The sequence below is a fragment of the Teleopsis dalmanni genome, chromosome 1 (genome assembly GCF_002237135.1).
Source record: "Teleopsis dalmanni isolate 2A chromosome 1, ASM223713v2, whole genome shotgun sequence".
NCBI classification, from domain to species: Eukaryota; Metazoa; Arthropoda; class Insecta; order Diptera; family Diopsidae; genus Teleopsis; species Teleopsis dalmanni.
The window spans coordinates 13,493,780-13,508,831 of record NC_051846.1 but is presented as its reverse complement, the minus strand read 5'-3'; the positions used below and the strand labels follow the sequence as shown (position 1 = coordinate 13,508,831).

The following is a 15,052-nucleotide window of genomic DNA, read 5'->3' as shown; positions in this document are numbered from 1 at the left end:
AAGCAGTCCTTAGAAATATATTTGAATTTAATATCTTGTGTATAATATTTATTTGCAAGTACCAAGAGTAGCCTTGCCCTTTCAAGCCTTGCCAAATTTACGACGTAGATTCACGTTTTGAACGCCTGTAGCAACGCCGTACTTGGCTTATATGATACAAATATGGTCGTTTATCAATTCATTTCTAATGTTACACTAAAACAATTACAACATACAAACCACCGCTATATATAAATGGAATTATTATTACAAAACTCAATTTTTGATAGATGAGCTTATAAATCGTAGAAAACTAGTAATAAGTCGAAATTTAGATCAATTTAGATTAGAAATCCTATCATCGTATTTTTTGAAGATTTTCTTAGCTCTTAACCATGGCTCTTTTCTACGTATTGTATTAATAAAGCCAGAGAAGTGTGGATCTCAAAGCAAAGTGTTCTTAATTGTTACATATTCCTCATGCCAAGGAATCTAATATTACACTATTCATGTGAACTAACTCATCAGTAACTAACAGACATGAGATTTTAGCATTAAGGAGAATATAGATCTCTTTGACTACTTAAATATATAATAATGCTGCTGCTTTTATTTCATCTACAGAGTCATTCTCAAGTACAGATTTGAGTCGCATGCATAAAAACTGTGCAAAATTTATTTATTGAATGAATCTAGATTCATGAACATCAGCACTATTGTTTAGAAGTCTTCATCAATGTAGCAAAATGTAGGAAAAGTCCATTTTCCTACATTTTACTTACATGTTCCAAAAGCAGGGTTGGATTTGACACCTTTAAAATTTATAAGATATTTTGATTTTAAGAAGATAAATAAATAATAGTTTAAAACTGCGATTTGTTATTCTTGACCGATTTATTAAGAATATATATAATGTCATTAAAATTTAGTTTTCAATTGTGTTAAAAGTATTACTCTTAAATATATCAGACTGTGTGTAACACTTTCACTCTATTTAGATGTCCTTTTCAGATGTTTTGAAATTTATGAGAAATACTTATTATTTATATCTATATATACAATTTATATATAATATTTGTAATTTATATATATAATATTAATATTAAAACCAGATGTATGAAGTAATAATCTATATAACTGCTATAAATATCAAAATTTCTTTCTGGAAATACCAATCACAGAGAGCAGTGAGGAAATTCTTTCATGTATATTTTAGCTGTTGAAAGTTAAGACCTTTAAGCTGTGATTATCCCTTTAATATAACACTGAGTGAAAATTTCAATATACTAGCTAAAATTTCTAAACTGTAGTTTAGTTCTGCAATAATAAGACCTGTAAGGCAACATACAAGATATGTAGAAAACAATGGTAAGTAGGGTTCTATGTCTATCATTTTAAAATTGTTAACTAAATAAATATAAATCGTAAATAAATGCATATTATTCACATAATAACAAACAATAATAAAGACAAGTTGTTTTTGTTTGTATGATAAGATTATTTATTAATTCATTTAATTGGACTATAAAAATATTATTTTAATTTTAATCAGCACTCATTTACAATCAATAATAATTTATAAGCTATTTTACTTTAATGAAATTTATATTTTGTAATTATCAAACCATCAACATAGAATTTTTTAATATATATAACTCGAATATAAAACTACTCTTATCCTTTAATTAAATATATATTTTGTGTAACACGCTTCGTCTAAACATAGCTATAATTTTAATAACTATTTAGCTTCAATTATAATTTTTTCAAAAATTATTGTAAATTTAAAAAATTAAGCAATTAGTTTATTGTATTAAAATTTGTTAATAATTATATATAAATTTCACATTCATAAATCACTCATTCTTTCAAGTCGACAGATGCAACTACTTTATTTAATCAATAGTTTATATAACAAATTTATATTAATATATATAATTTAACATTGAATTTAATTTTTTATACACATAAATTTCATTCCTTTAACAAAAAAAAAAAAAAATATATATATATATATAATATATATTCACGATAAAAAAGTTTATTATTTATATTGTATGCTTTAGGATAAACGTTCAATGAAAGAAATTTCTCATATTTTTTTTTTGTATTTAATAATGTTTAAAGTATTTTTAAGTATTTTAAGATTATAAACATATACATAGTATTTTACATTGCAAATAATTAATATAAATTTTTAATTAAAATAATTTAAAATATTTGTGGGGCTCATGTATCTTCAAATATTTCAAATATTTTAAAAAAAAATTTTTTAATACGTTTAAATTAATACTTATATACAATACAATACTATTATATACTATTTTTTAATATATTAAATATATTTTCAAAAAAATTATAATCAAATATATTTCATATGCAGTTAATTTTTATAAATTTCGTTGCCATTAAGTTAATTTTTATTTTCAGCTTTAGTGAATAAATTTACTTTAAAGTTTTAAATCTAATTGAGGTATTTACAAACTTTTGCTTATGTACAAAAAATCTTCACTCTATTCTTAGCATAATAAATTAATTTAATTTTATATAATTTTTTGTGAATTTTACAAGTGTTTTATGCATGGCAAGTTCTTAAGCACTGCCTTCCTTTCAACATCTGTGTCGGCTTAGCCTTTTGGTAATGTAACCAAGTGAACTTCTACAAACTTCGGTTGAAAACAAAAATAAAATATTTTAAATCCAGAAAGGATGTACTATATACGAAAATATTTTTACAGAACTAAAATGTGAACAAATGTGGTTTTTAACTGCCATTTAACTTTAAAGTAAATCCTGAAACTTCATTGCGCTTTTTGTGTATTTTTGTGTGCCAACATCCTTAAAATGCCGTTCTGCACCAAAAATATTTGTTTTTCTGTTTGTTTTTCCTGTTCCGAAATATTTTCTTTGGGTTCACTTAAAAAGCTAGTAGCTTTTCCAACTTTTCACATAATTTTTGTTCACCGTTCACTGTTTAATGTTTCATATTCTTTATGATTTGTCTGATTGTGTGTATGTGTGGATGTGTGTATCCGCCAGTGAAATTTTTAACTTAAACACTATCTAACTAAGCCATCCAATAACCATTTGTCCACCTGCTCCATAACCGCCAAATTCCCAGCAAAGTTTTATTCCTATTTTTCATGTATTTTAATCTGAAGTTTTTAATCTCAATAGTAGGTTAAGCTTGTCCGTTACTAATGCCTGTGACGAAGGACATGCACATGGCACATTAACCAAACATAATAGTAAATGAAATGTTTCGCTTTCTCTTCCTTTTTATTCAATTTACGACATTCCATGTAAAAGTGACCATTAAATTTGCAAGTGGGTCAAAGAAATGCAAGAATACAAATTATAGTTTGTTAATTCAGTTCAGTTCATTTTTTATCTCTTTAATTAAATTTTTAGTGGTTGCCCTTTGCACCAATTTTTACATTAAGTGTCCTGGAACAAAAGTCACTGCACATAAATGCACTTTCATATGAAATATTATTCTGACGTTCGTGTCTTTTATAGGGAAATTCAAAATTAAACGGACTTAAAGTATATTATAAAATATATGGATGTACACACTGGGCTGTTTTAATTGATTAATGGAGATACCATAATTGAATATGTGATAAAGCAGAGAATAAAATTTTCTGACTTTATTACAAAACTTAGCGGACACAGGTCGCAGTGTAAAAATTCTCTTAGTAACTTATCAAGGAACATGAGAAGATAGCGATATATAGTGTGAATATGGATTAAAGTAAGATTGGTATTACCCACTGGAAAATAGAACCAAATTAAAGCGAGAGAATGAGAAAACTGTCAGGACTTGCATTAAGAAAAAAAAGCACACCTTTCATCATTAAGGCTAATTAGTATGGCTTTGATCTGTTTGCATATATCCAACTAAAAAATAATTTGTTAAAATCAATCTATTAAAGTAGTTCTTGTAAGTAAACAATTTAAAATATAATTAAGAGGATAACTGAAGGTTATTATTTCCAAAAGGATTTTTATATCGAAACAAAAAAGGGGAAAAATGTATATCATATTTTTATTTACTAAAGTAATTTTAACGTATATATGTATATATGTTTATGCATTAGTGGAATATGAAATGATTTCATTTTAAATGTTTTAGTTATTTAGCAAAATTAAGTTTGCTACGTTTATAGGTAGAATAGTTTTCGAATTAATAGTTGATATTCAAGAAAATACTCAAAAAAAAATTAATTATTAAGAAACAAATATTAATCAAAACTTTGAATTTACCTTTAGATATATTACTAACTTGCTATATAGTAGTACTAAAAACAAAACACTGATTCTTGATTAGCGTATGATTAGGTAGTAAATGAGACAATGACAGCAATATATAGAAAAACCGGGATATTACACGATATTAAATCTGTGTGCTACATTGTTTTCATATTCTATTCTTGTCCCTTAATTTTTTAAAATTTTTATATAAAGAATCCAGAATCATATTGGAATATGATTCCAATCCAGAATGATATTTCTCTTCACTCATTTGAATAAAGGAAGAAAAACCAGAAATGCTGTACTAAGACATCTACAAGGGCTTTCACAAATAAAGTTCTTCATAAGGACTTTCAAACTGAAATGTTTAACGAATGTATGAAACTAAACAAAAACAATTCAAAAATCATTACAGGATTTCCGACTGGAATCTCATGATTGAATTATCTCTATACAAAACTGGGTACTATGTTAAGTCTAGGGGAATATATAGGTTTTGTAGGGATGAAAATGAGAGCTCAAAGCACGTCTCTGTCTGTCTAATACCGCTGCATAAGCAAAAGAAATGCTTAAGTGACTATCCTATATCGGATGCATAACCAAACTCGGTGAAATGGATTCAATACCACAATTTATCGGGCAAAGCGGACTTAGAGAAATGTGAAAGAAACTATGAAAGAAGCAAAACAGATCACTACATCGCAGTGGAAAAAAACCGCAACATTATTAAAATATAGAAAGTGATAAGCTCTTGTTTTATAATGTATTACTCCAGAAGAATATAACAAATACTAATTTGAGTAAAATAAATAATAAACATTTTTGAATTAAAGGAATTTGAAGTCCACTTATCAACACAATTATTTTATTAAATTAATGAACTTCAAATTTGCAAATTTTATATTAAAATCTTAATAAAAATATATTCAGAAGTATATTATATAATCATTTCTCACAATTTCAAAAAACTTATTATTTTTTAATAATTAAATTTAAAACTTTTAGAATTGATTTCACAACACTTACCCCTACCACAATTATTTTCTTTGATAATTTAAGGTTTTAGTAATAATTTTGCTTCAATAACTTACCACATTACTATATTTGTAACATTTTATATAGTAAGTACATATATTATTTAAAAACACATTATTTTAATCGAACTTTACAGATTTGTATATCATAAAATCAAGTATTTAGGATATTATTTATTCATTTTAATTAAATAAAGTTAAATATTGAGCAGAATCACTATACTAATATTGTACTTACATTAAGACTGAAAAGTTTTCGGAAATTCTCATTTAAAATTCGCGCGCTGTATATTTTTCGATATTTTAAGTTTATGTAGTTTGGCAGCACTGTCCTTAATTACTATGCCAAAAATGAGCTCGATCTGTCAGACAGTTCGTTTACGGCAGCTGTTGAAACCAGTTCACCTCAGTAGTGCGTTGCGAAATGTCTTCGACGGTCGTACGACCGTCCTGGAAGGCTTTGTACCACTCATAAACTTGAGTTTTCGATAAAACTGATTCCCCATAAGCCTTTTGTAGCATTCGCAACGATTCTGCACACGAAATTTCGTTCGAAACACAAAATTTGATGCAAACTCTTTGTTCAATATTTTTTTCCATTGTTTTTTTCGCAACGCCCTACTGAGGTGAACTGGTTTCAACAGCTGCCGTAAACGAACTGTCTGACAGATCGCGCTCATTTTTGGCATAGTAATTAAGGACAGTGCTGCCAAACTACATAAACTTAAAATATCGAAAAATATACAGCGCGCGAATTTTAAATGAGAATTTCCGAAAACTTTTCGGTCTTAATGTATAATTAGAAATCAATTTATTCCTTTGAGCTGCAGCAACAACAAATGCTATTAAATAGTGTACTTTATTTCTTGAAATTATTTTATTTACATTGATAATAATTTAAATGAATTATTACTTTATATATATGTAAAATTTTAGCATAAAATATTACTTCATTTCACATGTTTCATAACCAATTAAACTTCTTGTAGACGCATCTTAAGTTAACTAAAGTTTCTTATAGTTTTCGTACTCATAGTAAAGCAACACACTCAAATATATATTTATAATATTCATACTTTTTAATATTTTAGTTTTACTAATTAATATTACAATTATGAAAATGTATCTTATATAAAGAATTCGTACTTTTACATATAAAAGGAAACATAGCACCAGTTTTTAAATTTAATTTTTAAATCTCAAATAATTTCAATACTTGAATTTTCTGTTTATCCTAACGACGAGCCGCACTTAATTGAAAGAGAAAACACATCGAACCACTTAAGATTTAATTAAATATCTGTAACCAAATTAATTTCTAATAAAATTCACATTAAATTAAAATTGTTATATCAAAAGCTAAATCCTTTAAAGTACTTAAACCCTTGAGTCACAGGACAGACTACAAGTAATTGTCAACTCTTTGCGTGCATTACAGAAAGGATGGTGCATCGACCACATTATCACCCACATGAACACCCACTGGCACGTTGCTGCTACCAGTGTTATGTATTGTATGTTGTTCTAATTGTTGCTGCAGCTGATGGTCTACACTCTCACCAACCACAACGACAACACTTTGAAATGGCAACTGTTGTTGTTGTTGTTGTTGATGTGGCTGTTGTTGTTGTTGCAGCTGTGGCTGTTGTTGTTTTCTCGACTTTCGCTTAAGATTACATAAAATACAACTTAACAAACTATAACTGTTGCTATTCGTACTACTAACACGTCCTTGACATTGCCGTTGTATAGCGCCACTGCCACTACCATTGCCAGTGCCAGTGCTTTTGCAGCTACCTATAAAGCCACAAACTCCACCGACAACGACGCTGGTCTCTTCGGGCGCTGAATAGCAACGTTGACTCCTCTGCTACACATTCGTTACTTGTGTCACCATATATTGCTGCTCTACAGCTGCACTTTTGCTGGCCATATCAGCATGCACACGACCTCCTCGACCGCCAACGCCATCTTCATCTTGCGCCACTGGCAACCACTTATCAAGGAATTTAGGACGAAACAGTAACGTAAATGTCGTTCGAAATTGCTTGCTCATCGAGCAGTAAAGTATGAAATTGATGCTTGAATTGATGAGCGCCAGAATATCCATCAGGTCACCTGCAAGATGAAAGGAAGCCATAAAATACTTAAATAAAGCCACATTGAATAATTTTTTTAAACAATAACGATTGATTTTATTGAGAATAATTTAATTAGAAGATAAGCACTTAATTGTTTCTTGCAATTCTTATATTGCTGGAAAAATTAATTATCAATGATAAATATTGCAATCAATAGCGAAATTTCAGCTTTTCTATTTTCATTGCTGATTTATTACTTTTCATTAATTATTTAACATTAAACTCTCTTTTCATAATTTCTTATTTTGCATGTGGATTTCAAACATGATATCAACTAATTATCATTAGAGTACATGAAATTTGGTATTTTTCTATGAAAACAAATACAAAACGCTATTCGGAATTAAAAGTCTTTATTAGGGACAGTTTATATATTGATCTATGTTGGCTTGATAGCCAGCAATATTTTGTATGATAGATAGCACTCTAACTAAAAAGATAAATAATTAATTGAAATAATTAACGAATTCTCTTGAATTAGAAATGTCTTGTGATGCAGTAAAGAGGACATATATTTACATACTACGTGGTGTAGTATAGTTAAGTACATAGAATATATTATAAACATGAAAGGAAAGATCTTTGATTTATATAATTTAGTAAATCCCAGTATAATCCTAGTAAATAGCACTAGTTTACGAATAATTAAAAATTGTTTTTTCCAAAGACAAGATCTATATTTTCCATATTGAAATTTTCCGTAAAAATAGTATGAATAGCTAATTCAAGAATGCCTAACTTCTATCAATGAGTTAGCTGGGTATGTCAGTGTCCAACTCATATATCGAACGAGCTTGCCAAGGTAATCACTCTGGCTTCTGATATACGACGAAACAAAAATAGTTGAACATAGCCAACCAAACCTGGATAGATGAATCCTGTTTACAGATCTCTAGGCTGACCAGGTATAAACTGGACATAAAACGTGCCAGTTAGATACTTCAACCAAGGTGTGACCTGCACAGCACTACGGTATCGATGCTGACGTATCACTGCATAATAGTTAAGAAAACTATGAAACTGTCCCTATACTATTATATCTTTTACAGTAGTTGTGATTCTAAAGATGAGGAAACAATACTCCATCTCATGTGTCAGTGCCTATCGTTATCCAGTAGAAAATCTAATATCTTAGGGCTCTTTTTTACCAACCTAAGAAAACCTTTTATTAACTTGTATTAACTTGTAAGGTAAGTGCCTTTATTTACTATTAACACAACTTATAAGGCACACTCTTATTCAGACAGAAATTGCAATTTATTAAATAGAATGAACGATAAATGTTAAAAAATTTGATTCTAAATTAAATTAAATTAATTAATCTATCAAATAACTTATACAATGCTGTTGGTTGGAGACTTGTCTTATGAACATAAACTAAGTTTAAATTTTTGATAAGAGGCTTTGTTATAGAAATTTAAATATTTTCAACACAGATTTTTATACTTTACTTCAAAAATATAAATTGCATTCTGTGGACTTTTATCGTACTGAATAAAGTCCGCTCTTAAATTACCGCTCTGTTTGTTTTACAAATTTTTCAACAATGCAAACAATTTATGAATTTTTATTCTCAATTGTTCGTGGAAAATTACTTTTCCCTTCATTGGCATGCAAAGGTGAATCACGTACAGCTTAAATGTTTATTTCGAAATCTTACTTCAATTATTTAAATTTTAAACACGTTTTAAAAATATGAAAAATTATTTTAAACAACAGAAGCCTCAGTAAATTTAAACATATCTTATGCAAAATTGCCTTCCAGAAACGTTTCACGGTGCGTATGAGCAACGTTAAATTAAATATGCAAAAGAACGCGCCTTTTGGATGGACAAATATTTGAGCATTTTTATATAAAATATTATAAGAATTATTTAATAATGCTTATTGCTGTATGAAGTTAAAAAGAAATATTTTCGTAACTTAAATAAGTACTATAAACAAGAGCAATTTGCTGAATAATTTAATATGGAAATCTCATATTGCATTCAGCAGTAAAAGTCAGGCTTACATACCAACGCAATTTAAGGAAATATAATCATTTTTGGTGGATTATTTTTAATTATTCTGTGACATATGTATATCCATATGTAATTTATTAAATTACATTAAATTAAATTAAAATTAATTGTTAAATGTGATTCTGTAAGAAATTTTTATGTTTGTTTAACTCAGCACAAGCTGTTGATTTCAACAATGAAAGGGCATTTTTAATAAAATTATCAATGGCCAGTATAGGAATTAAACAAACACTGAAAAAGTAATATTATGGCATACATTTTAATGAACTTATAACAATTTTCCCCACCGAGTGCCAACAGTCAACAAATGCTCGGCATTAAATGGCAAATAACTGCCGTTGCCATTGAAAGGACTCATTAATTTAATGCGGCAACATTTGCTTCTTGTAATGGATGGACAACAAATTGGACTTAATTACTAGACTGCAATAACTTGTTGTTTTTATAATTAACAGCTTAACAAGACAGCCATTGTAAGTAATCAGAACAAAGTAAAGAAAGTATACAGACCTACAAATATTACTCCTTTATCGCAAAAAATTAATCACTGCAAAATGTTTCTAATATTAAGAAAAATAACTGAATGTTTTTAATCAGATGACATACATTTTATTTGACGATATGACATAAAAATAATATGAAAAAGGTCCTTTAGAAAAAGATTATTAAAATAAATATACAATATTATGAAAGTATTACTCACTTAGTTTAAGATAGCATTCCGAATAAAATTGATCACCTAGTACTGTGTTTAATAATCCCATTATACCCTGCGGAAACTCAGTGATCAAAAATAGCAGTAATACAGCCAACAACATACGTGTGGTACGATCAGTTTGCTTCTCCTTCTCCAGAGTTCTGCTGTTTTTACGTGGTCGTTCCACTGTTTTGCCATTAACAATCGGTTTCATACCATTTGCAGAATTGCTAGTCAACTTCTTCCGTCGTCGTTTTGCCTCCAAAAGGGCGGCAATTAAACGCACTGAGAAAATAGTCAATGCTATACAGGGTATCAATTTAATTAGCACGCTATATATAAGAAATGTAGCATTTAGCACCCATTTATTTCGTAAAGCCAAATCACTGTGAAACAGGCGATAAACGATTACTTCTCTGTATACTGCACTAGTTGGAGAGGTTTCTGTTGTAGTCGCTGCCCCAATTGTAGTGCTCATATCGGAAATAGCAGCTAAAGTCGCTGTAGTTGTTGTGCTTATAATATCTGAAGCAGTTGTTATAATGTTGGTATCTGTAATCATTAATAGCTTACTAACGTTGCCCGTGGATGCTGTGCTGGCAGCGATTACAGCTTCCGATTTTGTTTTGTTTGCCATCTCTGCTTTAAAGTCTATCACATATTGGCTCAGCGGTATTGAATCGATTGTTTTGCCATGTATATCTAACTTTTCGAGAAATTCAGCTATGGCGGTTATTATGTATAATGACGGTGACACCACCAACAGGCAAACGATGTATGCTGTTATAATTGTTATTAGTGTGGTGCGCATGCCGCACCATACGCGATTTTTCTGCGGATAACCGACAGCTATATAACGCCAGACAGCCAAGGTGACTGTGAGCCAGATTGAAATAGTATGCAAGACTTGTGCAAAGATTGAATGAAATTTGACGAAACACGCCCAAGCGAAACTAACTTGTTGCTCACGTGGCAAACGATCGCCTAATATATAATCATGTATTGTATAAGGCATGTACTCAATCATGACTGCCAGATCGGCTACTGCTAGGCCTGTAAGTATGGCGTTTGTAGGTGAGCGCATATCACGTCCCGATAACACAATAATATTCAGTGTATTGGCAATTGTGCCTAGTATACAAACCACTAAGGAAACATAACCATGCCAGTGTTTGTAGCTGTAAAATAAAATAATTGCAATGTACATTTTCTTTGAAATAATTTAATGCATATATTATAAGTATTTTGTTGAGATTTCATTTAATAAAATTGTTTCTTCCTTTCCTAGAATTACTCGTCATTTAAATACTATGAAACTATACTATGAAAGCCTTACTGTTAGTATTCGAAATATACTTTCTGCTGTGTTTGTAATTAAATCATGAGCTCATAGACATAAAACAAGTAAATTACATTAAGCTACCATACATTTTCGTAATAACATAAAAATGAGGACATTAGGCCTGCACAGAAATTTACTATTCCCATTTACACTACACTGCAAGGCACTGGACGCAAAATAAGTGCTAGATAGGAAAGAAACGATGCGTGTTCAAATTATCTTCCATACAAAAGCGTGCAACAATTTCATATGTTCCGGGAGTAAAAGTAACTTTAATTAATATATTTGTGGAATAAGGCCTACTACTTATTTATCTGGTAACTAAATATTTAACACTTGTGTGTTTGTGAGCATAAATACTTAATTTATTGCGTTTTACTGGCCAGCATGAATGCTAACAAGATAGCACGGAAATGAGTTACAAAACCACAATTTATTAGTATTCGTTTTAAAAAAGGATACCAGCTCACATGGTATATATATCTTCTATTATTAAAAGTTAAGCAAATCTATTTAGACATTTTTGCATCCATTCATCCATATATATATTTAATACATAAGTATTAAAAAATCCTTAGTTAACATGATTTGTCTTCCACATATTTTATCACTAGTGATAAGCATTTTACATACACTATAATAATATAAATTGCAAATTTTAAAAGTATTCTGTTTAAACTTAATAAACGAAGACGAGTGAATAAGTTGGAAAGTAGTTATCGTAAAGTACAATTTCTTGTTAAATGTCGACATTAATGACTCGGCATTAATGATATTAAACCAACAAACTTGTCTGTAATCCTTTTCGTAGTATGCTTAAGGAATACATAAGTTCTAAGCAAAGGTCTCTTTCAATTAGGAACAATAATGTGAATGTCGTAACCCTTTAAAGTTATTCACTCTTAAAAAAAAATTGCCTCTGAACAAACAATGATACCCAAAATTCAAAAAAAAAATTTTAAGGGATGTTTTAATGTAAAATGAAAATAAATATGAGTAAGAACACTTAGAACTTCTTAAATAAAACTAAAAAAAAATATAAGACCATTGTTGAAGGGTATTTTACAATATTTGAAAAAACCTATATGATCACATAAAAATGAATAAAAATAATTAAATTTTGTTGTTATTATTTACTACTACTCGAAAATCTCTCTATTGAAATAATAGTTTCTATTAAAAAAATCGTCTATTTCATCACAATTAACGTAACCAGAGTCAAAAATAAACAAAAAATACATATCAACATTATTGAAAATTCATTTTACGAAACTCTCTTGAAAATAAAGGTCCTTATTTCATTAGTTCACATTAATGAATTACTTTACAAAATATGAAATCACAGTGACTTCTTAAATTTATGAAGTAAAGATTGAGATTAGAAATGCATATTGCTGCCATTATCAAGGGACAATAGCTGATGCAATTCAAATGCATTAAGAAATTTTAATATAACCAAATTGCATTCCTCGCCTTTTGTGACCTCTAATAATAGTAGTAATTTCCATTTCACACCCCCTTAATTGATGCTGAAATAAACGTGAAAAACTGTTGGTTTGATGTACTTACCTCGTGTGAAAATTGTCCACACCAGAGCCACAATAAATCGACTCAGACACGTTTGCGGCCATTGCTGTCATTCAACACGACTCCTACACGAATTCCTTTTTGCAAGCCTCATGAATAATTTGTATGCTAATTTTCACAGGATAATGTTGCTGAAATAATTAGGACAAACACAGAAACATTACTTTATTTGATTTAAAACTTAATTACAAGAGAAAATCGAATTGATAATAATATTTGAGTGTCACTAATAAGATTGCTTGTGTATTGAATGTTAATTAGTAATTAGTCTCTTTTAAGATTATTTTTGAAAGTAAATTTAAAGCATTGTTTAGAAAGTATTAAATTAATTAAAATAATAATTAATAATAATAACAATATTTGGTTGATTTCATTGCATTTTCGTTGAAAATTTGAAATATTCTCTTCTAATATACTTCATTTTCTTTAAATAAATTATTTCATACTTTATAAGAAACGTCTTAACAAACGTTTGTACATATTAAATATATGTTTATATGCTCAGAGCCAATTATAATTTCAGTAATTTATTATTATTCATAAAGTTTTCTACAAAAATTTTTATATATTTTGAAACCATATTTTTTTAGTTATTTTTGTACAAAGATACATTCTTCTTTATCTGCATAAATACTCGTGTACCTGCAACCTGTCATACCAAAATTCAACTTTAACATTTTCGAAAAAGCATCCAAAAATTTGCAATTTCCTTCTTTATTTCATTTTAGCAGTGAGTATAAATACATACATCAAAGTAACTATTCACTTGCAGCTGTGGTGGCATGATAATTCAAAATAGCAACACTCCCAGCAAAAAGAAGATTAATGTAGGACATGTGTCCAGATTAGTTTCATAACCGTGACAGCAATCCTATTACTGACAATAATAACAACAACAACAACAATGTCATTGGCCTTACTAAACTACACAGTAATTTATTACCTCAAAGCGAGGTTATACTGTATAGCAACTTAGTCAAGAAATGAACTTCAAGAGTAGAGCAAACATTACAGTACCAAACTAATAATATTCTCTTCACTATTAGAATTTTTCTCACTATATATAACCCTCAATAAGTGCTGCTTGGAGATAATAAAATTTATATGTTATTAAGAAAAGGAATTGAACTCTATAAAACACAGTGTCATGTTAGAATCTATCTAAATCTATCTAATTATCTAAAGTTAATTAGTAGCTAACGTAATTAAGAATGTTGTTGACAATTTTGATTCAGTACGTTCAGTTAGCAATTTTTTATTTTTTTTACAAAATCTATAAAATTCATCCAATTTCACAAAGAATAAATTTAAAGTTTGTATTAAAATCACATATATTTTTCCACACGCTGCCAACAAAAAAGTTATCTGAGTTTCGACTTCAAAGTTACACACATATACGAACACATTTATATATAGAAAATAAATTAAAATTTTAAAATGGAAGTTTTTTTTTAGAAAGTCAAGCCAAGACCATAATTTAAACTGACAAAAAATTTGTCGTATATTAAACCAATTTAAGACAGTCATCTCTACGTGCCTTCACCAAATGGACTCCTTGTAAGCCATTTATCACAATTTCTTTAGACACGTTGGGATAGAATATCTGTAATGGTAAATTCAAAGAAAATTTTTTGCAATATTTTTTATCAACCATGAAGAAAACACACATCTATTTCTGCATTAATTTAAATCTATCTGAATTTTTTCTTTCTGGAATAATATTTTATTAAATTTTCATTTTGGCAAAATGTCACGACACATATGTTTCAATTGCGATCTTATGCAAATATGTTCTAAACACAGAAATTATTAAGGCTTGAAGAAATCGCTTAAAGGAACCAATTTTCAGTGTGGTTTTAATGAAATTCACATGCTGGAAGGCATTCCAACCGAAAATGGCTGAATTTGGTAAGTTCAACGTACTCTTCGTTAAAGAAAAAGTTCAAATTCATGAGTAAAATATTCATAATTTCCACCTACTGTGTTTTGTGGTTGTC

General features: G+C 28.8%; 1 protein-coding gene across 1 annotated transcript; it reads right to left on the bottom strand.

Annotated features, from left to right (window-relative positions):
- Positions 1 to 6,463: 6,463 nt before the first annotated feature.
- LOC119669291 (probable G-protein coupled receptor 139) lies at positions 6,464 to 13,162 on the bottom strand. Its single transcript, XM_038079125.1, has 3 exons — positions 13,038 to 13,162; positions 10,133 to 11,304; positions 6,464 to 7,385 (listed from the first exon to the last, which is right to left on the bottom strand). Exons 1-3 carry the CDS (start codon positions 13,106 to 13,108, stop codon positions 7,138 to 7,140), a joined length of 1,491 nt encoding a protein of 496 aa, XP_037935053.1. The 5' UTR covers positions 13,109 to 13,162; the 3' UTR covers positions 6,464 to 7,137.
- Between the last annotated feature and the right edge of the window lie 1,890 nt (positions 13,163 to 15,052).